This window comes from Balaenoptera ricei, chromosome 1, assembly GCF_028023285.1.
Source record: "Balaenoptera ricei isolate mBalRic1 chromosome 1, mBalRic1.hap2, whole genome shotgun sequence".
Taxonomy (NCBI): Eukaryota; Metazoa; Chordata; class Mammalia; order Artiodactyla; family Balaenopteridae; genus Balaenoptera; species Balaenoptera ricei.
Window position 1 is genome coordinate 44,710,936 of NC_082639.1, and position 13,030 is coordinate 44,723,965.

At 47.6% G+C, this 13,030-nt stretch overlaps 1 protein-coding gene across 1 annotated transcript; it reads right to left on the reverse strand.

Annotated features, from left to right (window-relative positions):
* Window positions 1-6,599: 6,599 nt before the first annotated feature.
* CZIB (CXXC motif containing zinc binding protein) lies at window positions 6,600-13,004 on the reverse strand. Its single transcript, XM_059922835.1, has 8 exons — window positions 12,796-13,004; window positions 12,471-12,554; window positions 10,750-10,806; window positions 10,282-10,363; window positions 10,041-10,072; window positions 8,675-8,752; window positions 7,878-7,943; window positions 6,600-6,858 (listed from the first exon to the last, which is right to left on the reverse strand). Exons 1-8 carry the CDS (start codon window positions 12,799-12,801, stop codon window positions 6,781-6,783), a joined length of 483 nt encoding a protein of 160 aa, XP_059778818.1. The 5' UTR covers window positions 12,802-13,004; the 3' UTR covers window positions 6,600-6,780.
* Between the last annotated feature and the right edge of the window lie 26 nt (window positions 13,005-13,030).

Genomic DNA, 13,030 nt, shown 5'->3' on the forward strand with positions numbered 1-13,030 from the left:
GGAGCCAGGATTGGAGGAAGTAGACATGAGACAGTGGGGTAGGTGCTGGAAGGGAGAGAGTTTAGGGTGTTTCAGGAGACACAACTGGGGCTTGATAAACAAAGAGATGAAGGGAGCCTCCAGCAGAGAATAGAGCTCGGGGGACTGCTTGAGCGGAATTGGTTACAAGTATATCTTCTTTCTGGGAGTCTTCCATTGTAAAGAAGACAGGGCCACTGAATAAGCAGAATCACATTTGGTATTTATGATATTAAGTGGAAACAGTTAAATATAATCTTAATGCTGCTAGGATTATAGCCATATAAAAACATGTCTGTGTGTAGATAGGCCCTGAAAGAGAACAGGGGAAAATAAACACTTCTGTTAGGGAGCTAGGATGGTGGGGTTTAAGAAAATGTTTATTTCTTTTTCTTTTTTCCTTTATTAATATCATACTGTTTGTGTAATACCAAGTTGTTAGGCAGGAACAAAAAACAATTCACGTTAGCAGCCCCTCACTTCCTTACCAGCCCTCCTCATGCCTCATGCTTCATGCTTCAGCCACACTAAGCCTCGCATTGGTCTCAGACATGTCTGAGCTTTACTGTGATGCTGTACCTTGCAAATGCCATCCTCCATCCTCAGAATGCCCTTGGCTCCAGCACATCCTCTGCCAATTAGTCCTTGTTCTTTTTTTTTTTTTTTTTAAAGGAACTCCTTTATTTATTTATTTATTTATTTATTTATTTATTTATTTATTTATTTATTTATTTATGGCTGTGTTGGGTCTTCGTTTCTGTACGAGGGCTTTCTCTAGTTGCGGCAAGTGGGGGCCACTCTTCATCGCGGTGCACGGGCCTCTCACTATCGCGGCCTCTCTTGTTGCGGAGCACAGGCTCCAGACGCGCAGGCTCAGTAGTTGTGGCTCACGGGCCTAGTTGCTCTGCGGCATGTGGGATCTTCCCAGACCAAGGCTCGAACCCGTGTCCTCTGCATTGGCAGGCAGGTTCTCAACCACTGCGCCACCAGGGAAGCCCCAGTCCTTGTTCTTTTTAGCCCAGCTCAAATGTCCCCTCCCATGAAGCCACGCTCATGGGGTCTCCCCGGAAGAATGGGTCATCCCTTCCTCCATCCTCCGCTACTCCCAGCTTTGGCTTCTGTTTTGGCCAGCGAGGGGCCTGACACATAATGTGTTATTGCTGGAGACTGCGTTGTTCCCTTCCGGCACCCGCACCTTTGCAAGGTGACTTTGTAGCGCCTCCTGTCAAGAGGCGGAGCCTATTTCTCCCCTCCTAACTGGCCCTCCTCCTGCCTCTAGACTCCACTCATTCCCTCCAGTCCATTCTCCTCACTGTAGCCAGTGATTTTTTTCATGTACAAGTCTGATCATATCCCTGCTTAAAATTCCTCAGTGGTTTTCCATTAACTTGGAAAACAGTCCATACTCCTCAGTGTGACAGTTGTGGCCTTGATGGAGCTGGCCCTGCTCATCTTGTCAGCCCCACCTCTCTTAACAGCTTACCCTGAGGAAGTTGCCTCTGCTTGGAGCATAAGCCCCTCTCCACCCTTTCAGCTATCTTCTGCTCAACCTTCAGGTTTCAGATAGACCGCACCTCCTCTCACCCCACCCCTCTGAGACTGAGTTAGTTGGTGCCCTTCCTGTGTATGCCCAGAGCATCCTGACAATCTGACCTTTATTACAGTGCTTTTCAGTTTCTGCAACTGTCTCCATTACTAGATTGCTGTGCTGTACAATATGTCCTTGTAGCTTATTTTATACATACTAGTTTGTACATCTTAATCCCCTACCCCTCTCTTGTCCCTCCCCCTTTCCCTCTCCCCACTGTTAACCACTTAGTTTTCTATATCTGTGAGTCTGTTTCTTTTTTGTTACATTCACTAGTTTGTTTTATTTTTTAAATTTCTCATATAAGTGATATCATACAGTACTTGTCTTTCTCTCTCTGACTTACTTCACTAAGCACAATACCCAAGTCCATCCATGTTGTTGCAAACGGCAAAATTTCATTTTTTTCCTTGTTCTTTTTTGTGTGTATATCTGTTATAGATTTTTGGTTTGTGGTTACCATGAGGTTTATACATAGTAATCTTTATGTATACGTGATTGTTTTTAGTTGCTGATCTCTTAATTTCAAATGAATTTTAACACCCCTGCATTTGTACTCTCCTCCTATCACAGTGACTGTCTTTGACATCATATTTTACATCTAATTGTTTTGTGCATCCCTTAACTACTTATTGTGGATATAGATGATTTTACCACTTTTTTCTTTTAACCTTCCTACTGGCTTTGTGTGTGGATGATTTCCTACCTTTATAGTATATTTGCCTTTACTGGTGAGCTTTTTCCTTTCGTAATTTTCATGTTTCTATTTGTGGCCTTCTCTTTTTCACTTAGAGTTGCTATAACATTTCTTGTAAAGCTGGTTTGGTGGTTCTGAACTTTTGCTTTTGATCTCTCCATAAAATCTGAATGAGAGCCTTGCTGGGTACAGTATTCTTGGTTGCAGGATTTTTCCCTTTCATCACTTTAAATGTATCATGTCGCTCCCTTCTGGCTTGCAGAGTTTCTGCTGAAAAGTCAACTGATAGACTTATGGGAATTCCCATGTATGTTATTCCTTTCTTTTTGCTTTCCCCTTTCCGCTTTTAATAGTCTCTCTTTAATTTTTGCCATTTTAATTACAGTGTGTCTTGGTATGTTCCTCTTTGGGTTAATCCTGTATGGGACTCTCTGTGCTTCCTGGACTTGGATGACTGTTTCCTTTCCCAGATTAGGGAAGTTTTCAGCTATTATCTCTTCAAATGTGTTCTCTGCACCCTTTCTCTCCGTCTTCTCCTTCTGGGACTCCTATAATGTGAACGTTAGTATGCTTGATGTTGTCCCAGAGGTCTCTTAAAACTGTCCTCATTTCTTTTCATTCTGTTTTCTTTTTTCTGTTTAGCATCAGTGATTTCCACTACCCTGTCTTCCAGCTCACTGATCTGTTCCTCTGTATCATTTGGTCTACTTTTGATTCCCCTTGGTGTATGTTTCATTTCAGTTATTGTATTTTTCATCTCTGTTTGGATCTTTATATTTTCTAACTCTTTGTTAAAAACTTCTAACTTTTGCTCTGTGCATCCATTCTTCTCCCGAGTTCTTTGATCATATTTATGATGACTATCCTGAACTCTTTCTTGGGTAGATTGGCTCTCTCCACTTCACTTAGTTCTTCTTCTTAGCTTTTACCTTGGTCCTTCATCTGGAACATGTTCTTCTGTTGCCTTACTTTGCTTAAATTGCTGTTTGTATTTTTATGTATCATGTAGGTTAGTTTTTTCCTGACCTTGGAGAAGTGGCCTTCTGTAGACGTCCTATGTGTCCCAGCACCCCACTCCCCTCTTGTCCCCAAGCTATATGCTCTAGGGTTTCCCCCCATGAGGGCTGCATGGGTCTTTCTGTTTGGCAGGCTATGTGGGCAGTCTGGTAGGCTTGGGTAGCCCCCAGTCCAGTTGGTTGCCAGGCCCTGCCTTACGCAGAGTCTGCTGGCTCTTGGTTGGCAGGGCTGTCACAAGGCAGCTGACTGCACAACCCCAGGTGGCCCTGGGGCTAGTACTGGCTCACTAGTGGGTGGAGCCATGATCCAGAAGACTCCAGGATTGTAGTCTGCCCACTGGTGGGCAAAGCCAGGTCCTGAGGTTAGTGTCAGACTACTGGCAGGCAGAGCTGGGTTCTGGAGTATGGTTGCAGGGCCCCAGGATCCCAGAGCTGGTGTCGTATCACTTCGGGGTTGGGGGAAGGGAGATTCCTGACATGGGTGGAGTGTGGGGTGTCCCAAAGCTTTGTTGGCCTGCTGGTGGGCAGGGTCAGGGCCCAGCTGGTCCCAGGGCAGCCTGCTGGGGGCCGACTAGGTCAGCAGGCTGTGGGATTGCGGATTTCTTGCCTCTGGTATCTGTCCCCTTGTGGGTGAGGCTGGTCCGAAGGTTAGAGCAGACTTCATGGAGGGCAGGGTTGGGGCCCAGGGGGTTCTGGGACTGGTGCCTACCCACTGGTGGGTGGAGCTGGGCCCTGGGCCCTCTGTTGGGCAGGGCAGTGTCCAGAGGTGGCTCTGGGCTCGTGAGGTCTTTAGCTTGTGTGCTGACAGGTGGGGCTGTGTCCCCACCCAGTTAGTTGCTTGGCTCGAGGCGTCCCAGCCCCGGTGCCTAGAGGCTGTTGTATGGGGCCAGGTCTTGGTGCTAATGAGCCAGAGGACGGGATCCACAGTGGTGCCCACCAGCGCCAGGGTCCATGTGGTAGAAGCAGCTCCCAAGAATGGCTACCACCAGTGTCTATGTCCCCAGGGGAGCCACAGTCGCCCCCCCACCCCACCCCACCCCAAAGACTCTCCAAGACCAGCAGGTAGGTCTGGCCCAGGCTCCTATCAAATTAGTGCTTTTGCCCTGGGTCCCAGAGCATGTGAGGTTTTGTGTGCCCTTTAAGTTTCTTCTTTCCCCAGTTTTGTGGGACTCCTGAAACCAAGCCCCTCTGGCCTTCAAGGCCAATTGCTCTGTGGGCTCTTCTTCCCAGTACAGGAACTCCTGTGGGAAGATCCTCTGCAATATAATTACCCTCATTTGTGGGTCATCCAGCTGGGGGTATGGGACTTGACTGTATCATAAGCCCGCCTCTCCTACCCATCTCGTGTGGTCCCTTTTTTATATCTTTAGTTGTAGATCTTTTCCAGGAGGTTCCTATATTTTTCATTGATGGTTGTTCTACAAACAGTTGTGATCTTTGTGTGCTTGTGAGAGGAGGTGAGCTAAGGGTCTTTCTACTCCTGCCATTTTGACCAATTGATCGGTCATGAACATATATGATAGATTTAATTCCCAGTTACCTTTGGGGGTGGTATATTTTTGGTTGCTGTTCCTATTGTAAATGGTATTTTCTCTTGAATTGTGTTTTACATGTTGCCAGTGTACTGAAATGCATTTGATTTCTGTATATTGATCTTAAATCCAGCACCTGATAATGCTTTTGGATTCGCTAAGTGGAAAATCAAAATCTGTGAAAAGTGAGTTATTTCTTCCTTTTTAGTCCTTGCACCTTACTTTCTTTTCAGTCTAAGTGCTGCGGCGGGGGCAGTGTAGGGACAATGATGAAGAGTGATCCAGGATATCCTCCTCTCACCCCAATCGTGAATGCAATACTTCAAACATTTCATTTGCTCTGGGTTTCCTGTAGATATCCTTTGTGGGGTAAGGGTAGTTCCTCTCTGTTCCTAGTTTGCTAAGCGTTTCTATGGTTTGTTGCTGAATTTTACCAAATACTTTTCTGCATCTTTGACATAATCTATTTTCCATCTGTTACTGATTATTTGGGTTCCTCTACTCCCTACAAGATGAGAAAATACAATATAAAGAAAACCTTGAGATCCTTTTTAGTGCTTGCCTTTATAAAACATACTGGCTAGTACAGAGACTAAAACCCAGAAAGCCTGTTTATCCAGCCTGACGCTCCCTTGTTTGCTTTCAGGCCAGGCAATGGACCGTTCTAGTCAGTGGGGGCTGGTGGAGCTGCTGGCCGAAGGAGGCCAAAGAAGCCCTGTTCTGTCAGGTGCAGATAGCACAGGCCCAGGGGCCGGGAACATGGGGGACCTAGAGGACACGTGACAGCTGCCAGACTGGAGAGGGGACAGGGCAGGCATCTCTTCCCCGCCCTTGGACATGGCCAGCTTTACCTGCCTCTGAGGATCCCCTTCCTAGAGCTCCACAACCAGCCTTGGAGTGGGCAGACCCTTTCCCAGAGGGCCACGCAGAAAATGAAGGTAGTAATTCTTACTTCCAAAGAATTCCAGGCTCCAGCAGAACACTGGAGAGGAGTAAGGTCTCTCGTGACAGGTTTTCCGAATGGTGGAGTCACCGGTATGAAGATGTGAGCTCGCCCTCATGACTTAACTGTGCACTGAACAACTCTATCCACTGTAGGAGGATCTTTAGACCCAGGGAACCAGGCCAACGAGACACAGAGGCTGGGACTGTTGTCTTCACACCTCCACAGGGCTGTCCAGGGGCAGAAGAATACAGAAGTGTGACCACAAAGGAGACAAACCAGGACCATCAGGAGGAGCTAAAGGAAGCATAGAGGCTGACTCAACATAAGGAAGAACTTTCATAGGGATTCCCTTGGTGGGAGGGATTGCCCCATCACAGCAAGTGAGCAAAGACCTGATGACCATCTGGCAGGGATTGTAGAGAGAAGATTCATGCCAGGATGGAACTGCTGACCTCCAAAGTCCCTTCTGGCCCTGGAATATGCAGTGACACCAGTGAACAGAGTTGCCTGGGTTTACCCAAGAGCCAAGGTGGTCAATGTGACATTTTGGCTCAGGACTACTGGGCTCGTGACATCATTCCGCAGGCTCCGCTGCCCTCTGTACCAATGAGTTTGACACCTCTGGTCCCCTGGGGTGGCCTGTGCACTCCCCAAGAGCTTGAGTGCCCTTAGGAGCTCTGTGCTCCTATTTTGCAAATTGGATCAGGCTAAGATTCTGTACTGTGGGAAGGTGCCAAGAAGCCATCAAAGCCCTCCAACATGAAGGGGAGTGGAGGGAGGAGAGCGGCTGTTCATCCACCAGTGTAGCACAAACAGGGGCTTTATTGGTGGGGCTCGGGAAGCTGTGACAGCCCAGCACGCAGGCTGTGAGGGCCTGAACAGCTGCCAGGAGACGAGACATGAGGGGACCAGCCTTTGCACTGTGCTGCTTGGGGCACATTGTCCCTTTTCAGTTCTTAGAGGTAAGTGTGCAGGAAGAGGGTTCAGGACTTCACAAACTGGTGGGTGACCTCGTAGATTCCCACAGACTCCTGAGCCTTTTCGTCATAGTCAGTCCAGTCCTGTGGGAAAAAACGGCAGTGTTAGCCTCACGAGGCAGCCTGGGACAGCATGGGGAATGGAGAACTAGGCCTTAAAAGGGCCAGCTCAGGCTCCGGCTCAGATCTTCAGGAACATGTCAGACCCAGGACAGAGCCAGACTGCTCAGGCCTGAATTCCTACTTTTCTAGCTTCGTGATTTTGGGCAAGTCACTAACTTCTCTGAGCCTTGGTTCTGTCCTCTATTAAAAAAAAAGAGGACAGCAATAGAGTTTACACTGAATGTTGAAAGAATCAAGAGTTAACACATGTAAGAGTATTTAGCCTAGGGCCACGCACATATGAGAGCTCAGTAAATCCAGTTACTGTTACTAGGTGCTATGCAAACAATGTTTTTGTCCTTCCTTCCTCTGAGGCCTGACTACAAGCCTTCCTTATCTGCAAGGCAGTAACATGTCCAGTTGATTCTTGGTATTCACAGTAGTTATGTTCTACAAAGTCCCCACAAACACTGTATTAGTGAATACTGAATCACTGCTCCCAGGGGAAATACAGGGTTCGGTTCCTGGGAGCATCTGATTCTGTTTAAAAACACCTTATTTAACACACACACACACACATATATATATATATATATATATATATATATATATATATATATATATGGCTGATTCACTAATACTGAACTCATAGCCAACAGTGCTGTGTGATATATATATATATATATATATATATATATATATATATATATATATACACATAGCTGATTCACTAATACTCAACTCACAGCCAACAGTGCTGTATCTCACACCTGAACAAGCTTGTCTAACACGCATCTTCTCTGTAAGGCACACCCAGCTTTCCTGCGTGTGAACACTAGGCAGCGCTTCAGCACTACACTTGGGGCTATCGTAAACGCCAAAATCACCAACAAAAAGCACGAAAGTGTGGAGTCGGCTTCCCACTGAAGAGCCTTGTTCACCAAAAGGGTTATTCCCACCAGGTGCCCTAGAGCTCCCCGCAAGGCCCCCAAGTCTCGTACCTTTTCCTGCAGATTAATGTCACTGAAGACTGTCCCGGATTCCACACCCTCAGCAGCAAACCCGGCCTGCAGGTGACAGGAAGGCAGCAGTTAATCTGGGGGAAAGGAGGCACTGGTCTGGCCTGTGGGGCCTGGTCAGGGAACTGGCCTTTCTCACAACACCTGTGGCATGGGAAGACAGAAATACAGTGTGGGCTACTCTTCTGGAATAACTACTGAGCTTCCATGCCCTGGCAGCTGCCCTGGGACTAGAGTGGTTTCTCCAAATTAGAGCCCTGGCCCAGAAGGCAGGAGGTGTGGGGTAAACCCTTCCATTACCCTTGATTTTCTGAAACACCCTGGGCGTGTCACTTCCCTCTCTGGACCTCAGTTTTCTTACTTATGAAACGGGGATGACAATACTCTCTCTTCTGCCTACCTCACAGGGTTGTGAGGTGAAAATGCTACACAAATAAAGTGGCCTGAGCACTGGCTCTGGAGTCGGATAGATGTGGGTTCAAATTACAGCTCCATTGCTTACTAACTGCATCACCCTGGGCAAGTGGCAAAATCTCTGAAGTTCTTTTCTCATCTGAAAAATAGGATGTATAACTTCACAGGGTTACTGTGAGGATTAAGTGAGGTAACATTAAAAGTGACAAGCCTGGTGCCCAACATATATTAGATGCTTAATAAATAACAATTGTTATTCTTAGAAATGAGAATTCCTAGTCCACAGTCTCTGTAGGAAGCACAGTTCTGCTGTCACTTCCTATATGCCCTCCCCAAAGATACAGGTTCCCCAGGAAGACATGCACCTGGGGCTGGAAATCGACTGGTTCAAGTCCTCGGCACTCAAACTCCACTATCGTCTTGAACTTCTCGTTGTCTTCGGCCTAGAAAGGAAGTGTGTTGAGGAGGTAGGTCCAACTGTGCCCTCAGGATGACTCCACAGCCCCTGAGAGCCCAGAATGGGACTCAGGGGCAACTCATCCCGTTCTGGAAGAAGGCTGCCTTGACACCTGCTTGCCACAAGACCTTCTTGGATGTGGACTCTGGGGTCAGGGTGCCTAGATGTGAGCTCAGACACAGTTCTGCCTCTCTTCTCCTCTGGGCCTAAGATTGTCAGCTGGAGCTGAGGAAACCACTACAGGTTTATTGTGAGAACCTGAACTAGGTGTAAAGTGCCCAGTATAGGACCCGACACTATGCTCAATGAATGGTAGATAAAATTATCAAAATAAAAACTATGAAGAAGAATGTTAAGCTATAAGGTTTCCAGGTCATCTAAAAGGCCCCAGTACACTTCGCTGTGGCCTTTTGCTAACCATCCGCCATGCTGTCAACGCAGGGGCTGACTTAAAGCCTTTGAAGTGGGATATGCATGTGGAGGAGGCACACTGAGGGGGGTGGTACAGCCACGAAATTCATGCCTCCCTGACCCCTGGGCCCACAGACCCCAAGGACACACCCACACATCCATTCTCATTCTGTCATTTACTGTAGAAATGCTTCCTGCACACCAACCATGTGCCTGGCCCTGGATTGGTTTTTGTTTGCTGGTCTGTCTCTTCCAATAGATTATGATTTACTTGAGGGCAAGTCCTTATGTGATTTTTCCCTTTAACTTCAGGACAAAGCTGAGAATTTAGCATAAATCAGACATTTTTCAAAAATACCAAATAAGGAATGGATGAAGACAAGTAACTGCCCTTCTTTAAAGACACAGACCCAAAGCATACACTCCCTCCCTCACCTTTGGACTAATCTGTTAATGCAGTAACGTATAAATACCTAATAAAATTAAATATCAAGGGTGGATGCACTGTCTCACCCATGGATTCAGAGAAGGCTCACTAGCCCTCCAAGATGTAGACAAGGCAAGTGTTCCCAGTGATGGAAACTGAGTGGCCAGGTTGGGTCAGAGGTCCCCTAAGCTCCCACAGCCCAACACTTATAAGAAGGCAGTACAATAGCCTAGTTATGAGTCTTTTTCCTACCGAGCACTCAGTCAGGGTAAGGTGAATAAATGACTGACAGTGAATGAATGAACAAGTAAGCACATGAAGTCAATCAGTTCCATGGTGGGTCACTCTGGTGCAGATGTAACTCTAGAACCCAGGCCTCCTAGTTCCCAGCTGGGATCTAATCCCACCATGCCTGCCACTGCAGCAGGAAACTTACATTGTAAGGTTTGATGGTGCTGCTCAAAATCTCTGAAATGTAAAAGAGAAGACAAAGTCGATTTGAGTTCATATCCCAGCCCCACCCAGGTACCCAGGTGTGGCTCTGGGCAAGAGTCTACGGCAGAAGCTTGGATACCTCAGGCCTGGGTCCACCCACTGGTAACATGAGCATGCTTTCGGTCTGGTACCACAAAGCCGTGGGCCAGCGTGGCAGAGGTCAGTATCCATGGCCTACCTACCAATGGAGTTTTCCCTTGAACACAGCTTGCACTTCTGGACCATGGAGGCACTGCCACGGCCTCCCTTCAGTGCCACGTTGTCCTGGCAAGCAGTAAACAGAACCTCTAGTCACATATCAGTCAGATGTAAGGGTCCCCAGGAGACCCAGTCCTACCACTTATTATCAATTAATATTATAACAATATTTAAATACACACCATCTATATCTACCAAGACCCAGACAGGGTGAGCAACTTGCTAGGACAAGAATCCTGGGAAGGCTTCTTGAGACTGAGGAAAGGACTCCCCCTTGATTTTGAACTCTGCCTCACATCCCAAAGCCCATTGTTCCCAGTTGATCACACTCTGCCTGCCCTCCCAAACCACAAAAAGTGGGGTCCAAAGACCGGGGAGGTGAGGGCCACAAATCCCTGCACAGAGGCCTATGTGTGTCTGTATATGGGTATAGTGGTGGGGGGAGCAGTTACCATCAGCCGAATGTACTGCCACTTCTCTGGAATCTCACCACAGTTGCCACATTTCATCTTGGGGAGGGGGAAAAAGAGTATTAGTAAAGAAGTTGGCTCAGCTGGGCAGATGCTGAGGGAAGGGTTAAGAACAGTGTGAGATGGGCAGGGTCATCATCTTGTCAGCAATCTTACCTCATCCTTATGACCAGCCCCACTAAGGACGTAACCAGACTTATCTCTGGGCAAAGTGTTTCTCGTGTTGGCTTGCTCATCCTCCTCTAAGAAGTCCCCAGTCTGGCTAGGGATTCAAGGCTCAAGTAGTACAGAAATGGCTTCAAAGTCCCCCCACACCCCCATTGAGTTAGGAGCTTCCTGTGTGTCCTTACAGGCCCTGTAGGTTCCTGGTAAAAGTATTTATCACTCTGTTGCTACTCCTTCTTTGTCTCCTTCTCTAGACTCTACTTTTTGAAGCCAGGAAACATCAACTCCTCAAATAAGCCCTGGCACTCAGGCTCCAAAATATTTGGAAATAAAGGTGGGCAGAAAGCTTCCTGAAAGATAGGGCTTTTGCCAGGTACTGAAGGATTCTGGGATTTAGACTAAAAGGAAAACAGATCAGAAGCTCCGGGATCTGGGAGAGTAAAGGGCCTCAAACTGCTCAGTTAAGAAGAGGACCTCTGTAGACCATTCCACTAGAGTACCAGATTTACCAATACAGGATGGGGAATTAAAAATGGACCCATGGACTGAGTGAACTGATGAGGATGAGTATAATTTTTGTGACTTTCTGTCTGAATTTAAAAAAAAAAAAAAAAAATTCCACAAGGACTCAGAGGCAAAGAATATACAAATCAATTTTCACTGCAAAGTAAAGGAGCTGTTACAGTGGAGGATTACTGGACTGAATGTCAATACTATGACATAGTATGAGTGTGTTTCATGTTTGGTAATTGCAATCATTGTTGCTTTTGTTGTGGTCATCCATGTACAATGCTTGGTGTCAGTCGATTTATCTCTTGTAAAAATAAAATACAGTGTGTGTGTGTGAAAAAATAAATAAAAAAAAAAAAAAAAAAAAAATGGACCCATGCACAAAATTAAACGATTTCACAGTAAATAAAACCTAATCAACAAAAGAGAAGGTGAAATTATTCTTACTAAATAATCACAAGATCCCTTCAAGTAGCCTTTCGTTTAGTGTTTGTTTACATACCATGAAATACGTTACAGAGGAAAAAAGTACAAAAGATATTTCAAGATACTGCCAATTAAGAATTAACCAGTAGGGCTTCCCTGATGGCACAGTGGTTAAGAATCCTCCTGCCAGTGCAGGGGACACTGGTTCGAGCCCTGGTCCAGGAAGATCCCACACGCCGCGGAGCAACTAAGTCCGTGCGCCACAACTACTGAGCCTGCGCTCTAGAGCCCGGGAGCCACAGCTACTGAGCCCACACGCCTAGAGCCCGTGCTCCACAAGAGAAGCCACCGCAATGAGAAGCCCGCGCACCGCAACGAAGACCCAACGCAGCCAATAAATAAATAAATAAAAATTTTAAAAAAGAATAAAAAGAATTGACCAATAAACTTAAAAAAGCAAACATAAAATTCTATGCAGAAGAAAAGAGAACATGTAATAAGCATTTCTCATCTAGCCGGAGAGAAAGCTCCCGTTCACCACTGAGATCAGGGTGGGAAACCTTTACGCGCCCTCGGCCCTGGCGCCCCCACCAGAGCCTTACCTTCAGGTACCACCGGAAGTCCTCGCCCACTGGCCGGAGGTTGGTGACATTCTCCAGCGTGGCTTTGAGCTGCAGCGCGATTTTCTGAGAGGAGGAGCAGAAGAAGGAGGGGCGCCAGGACGACGGCGTCAACAGCGCCCGGGCAGCCCCGCGCCTAGCCCCTGTCCGGCCCCGCCCCTCTCCTCCCCTCCCGGCATGAGCTGCGCCTCCCCGCCCCTTCTTAGCGCGAGCCCACTCCCCTCCTTCCCTCCTGGCGCGAGCTCCTGCCTCCCAGGTTCTCGCCACCTCCCAGCCTCTGCCCCGGCGGCGGCTCGCCTCCGCTTACCCCCATAGCGACCCGGCTCAGCCAGCGCTTGCTATGGCCACTGCTTTCCGGCCCGTCGTAAACGGCGGGCGCCGCTTGCGCACCCTTGCTGCGGCTATGGGCGGGGCGCGGAGTCGCGGGGCGGGTCTCAGCGCGCCGGGGCTTCACCCGCACACCTGGCTTTTTCTCCTAGGCAAAGTGATCCTGTGGAGGTAGGCTGAGTCCGCAACTAGCCGGTGCTCGGACCCGCGGAAGG

Excerpts from the sequence above, each read along its gene's own strand:
- CZIB (XM_059922835.1), bottom strand. Across the intron at positions 10,073-10,281 it reads TTCAAGGGAAAACTCCATTG|AGATTTTGAGCAGCACCATC; the intron begins GTAGGTAGGCCA and ends TTTACATTTCAG. Across the intron at positions 8,753-10,040 it reads GCACCATCAAACCTTACAAT|GCCGAAGACAACGAGAAGTT; the intron begins GTAAGTTTCCTG and ends CTTCCTTTCTAG.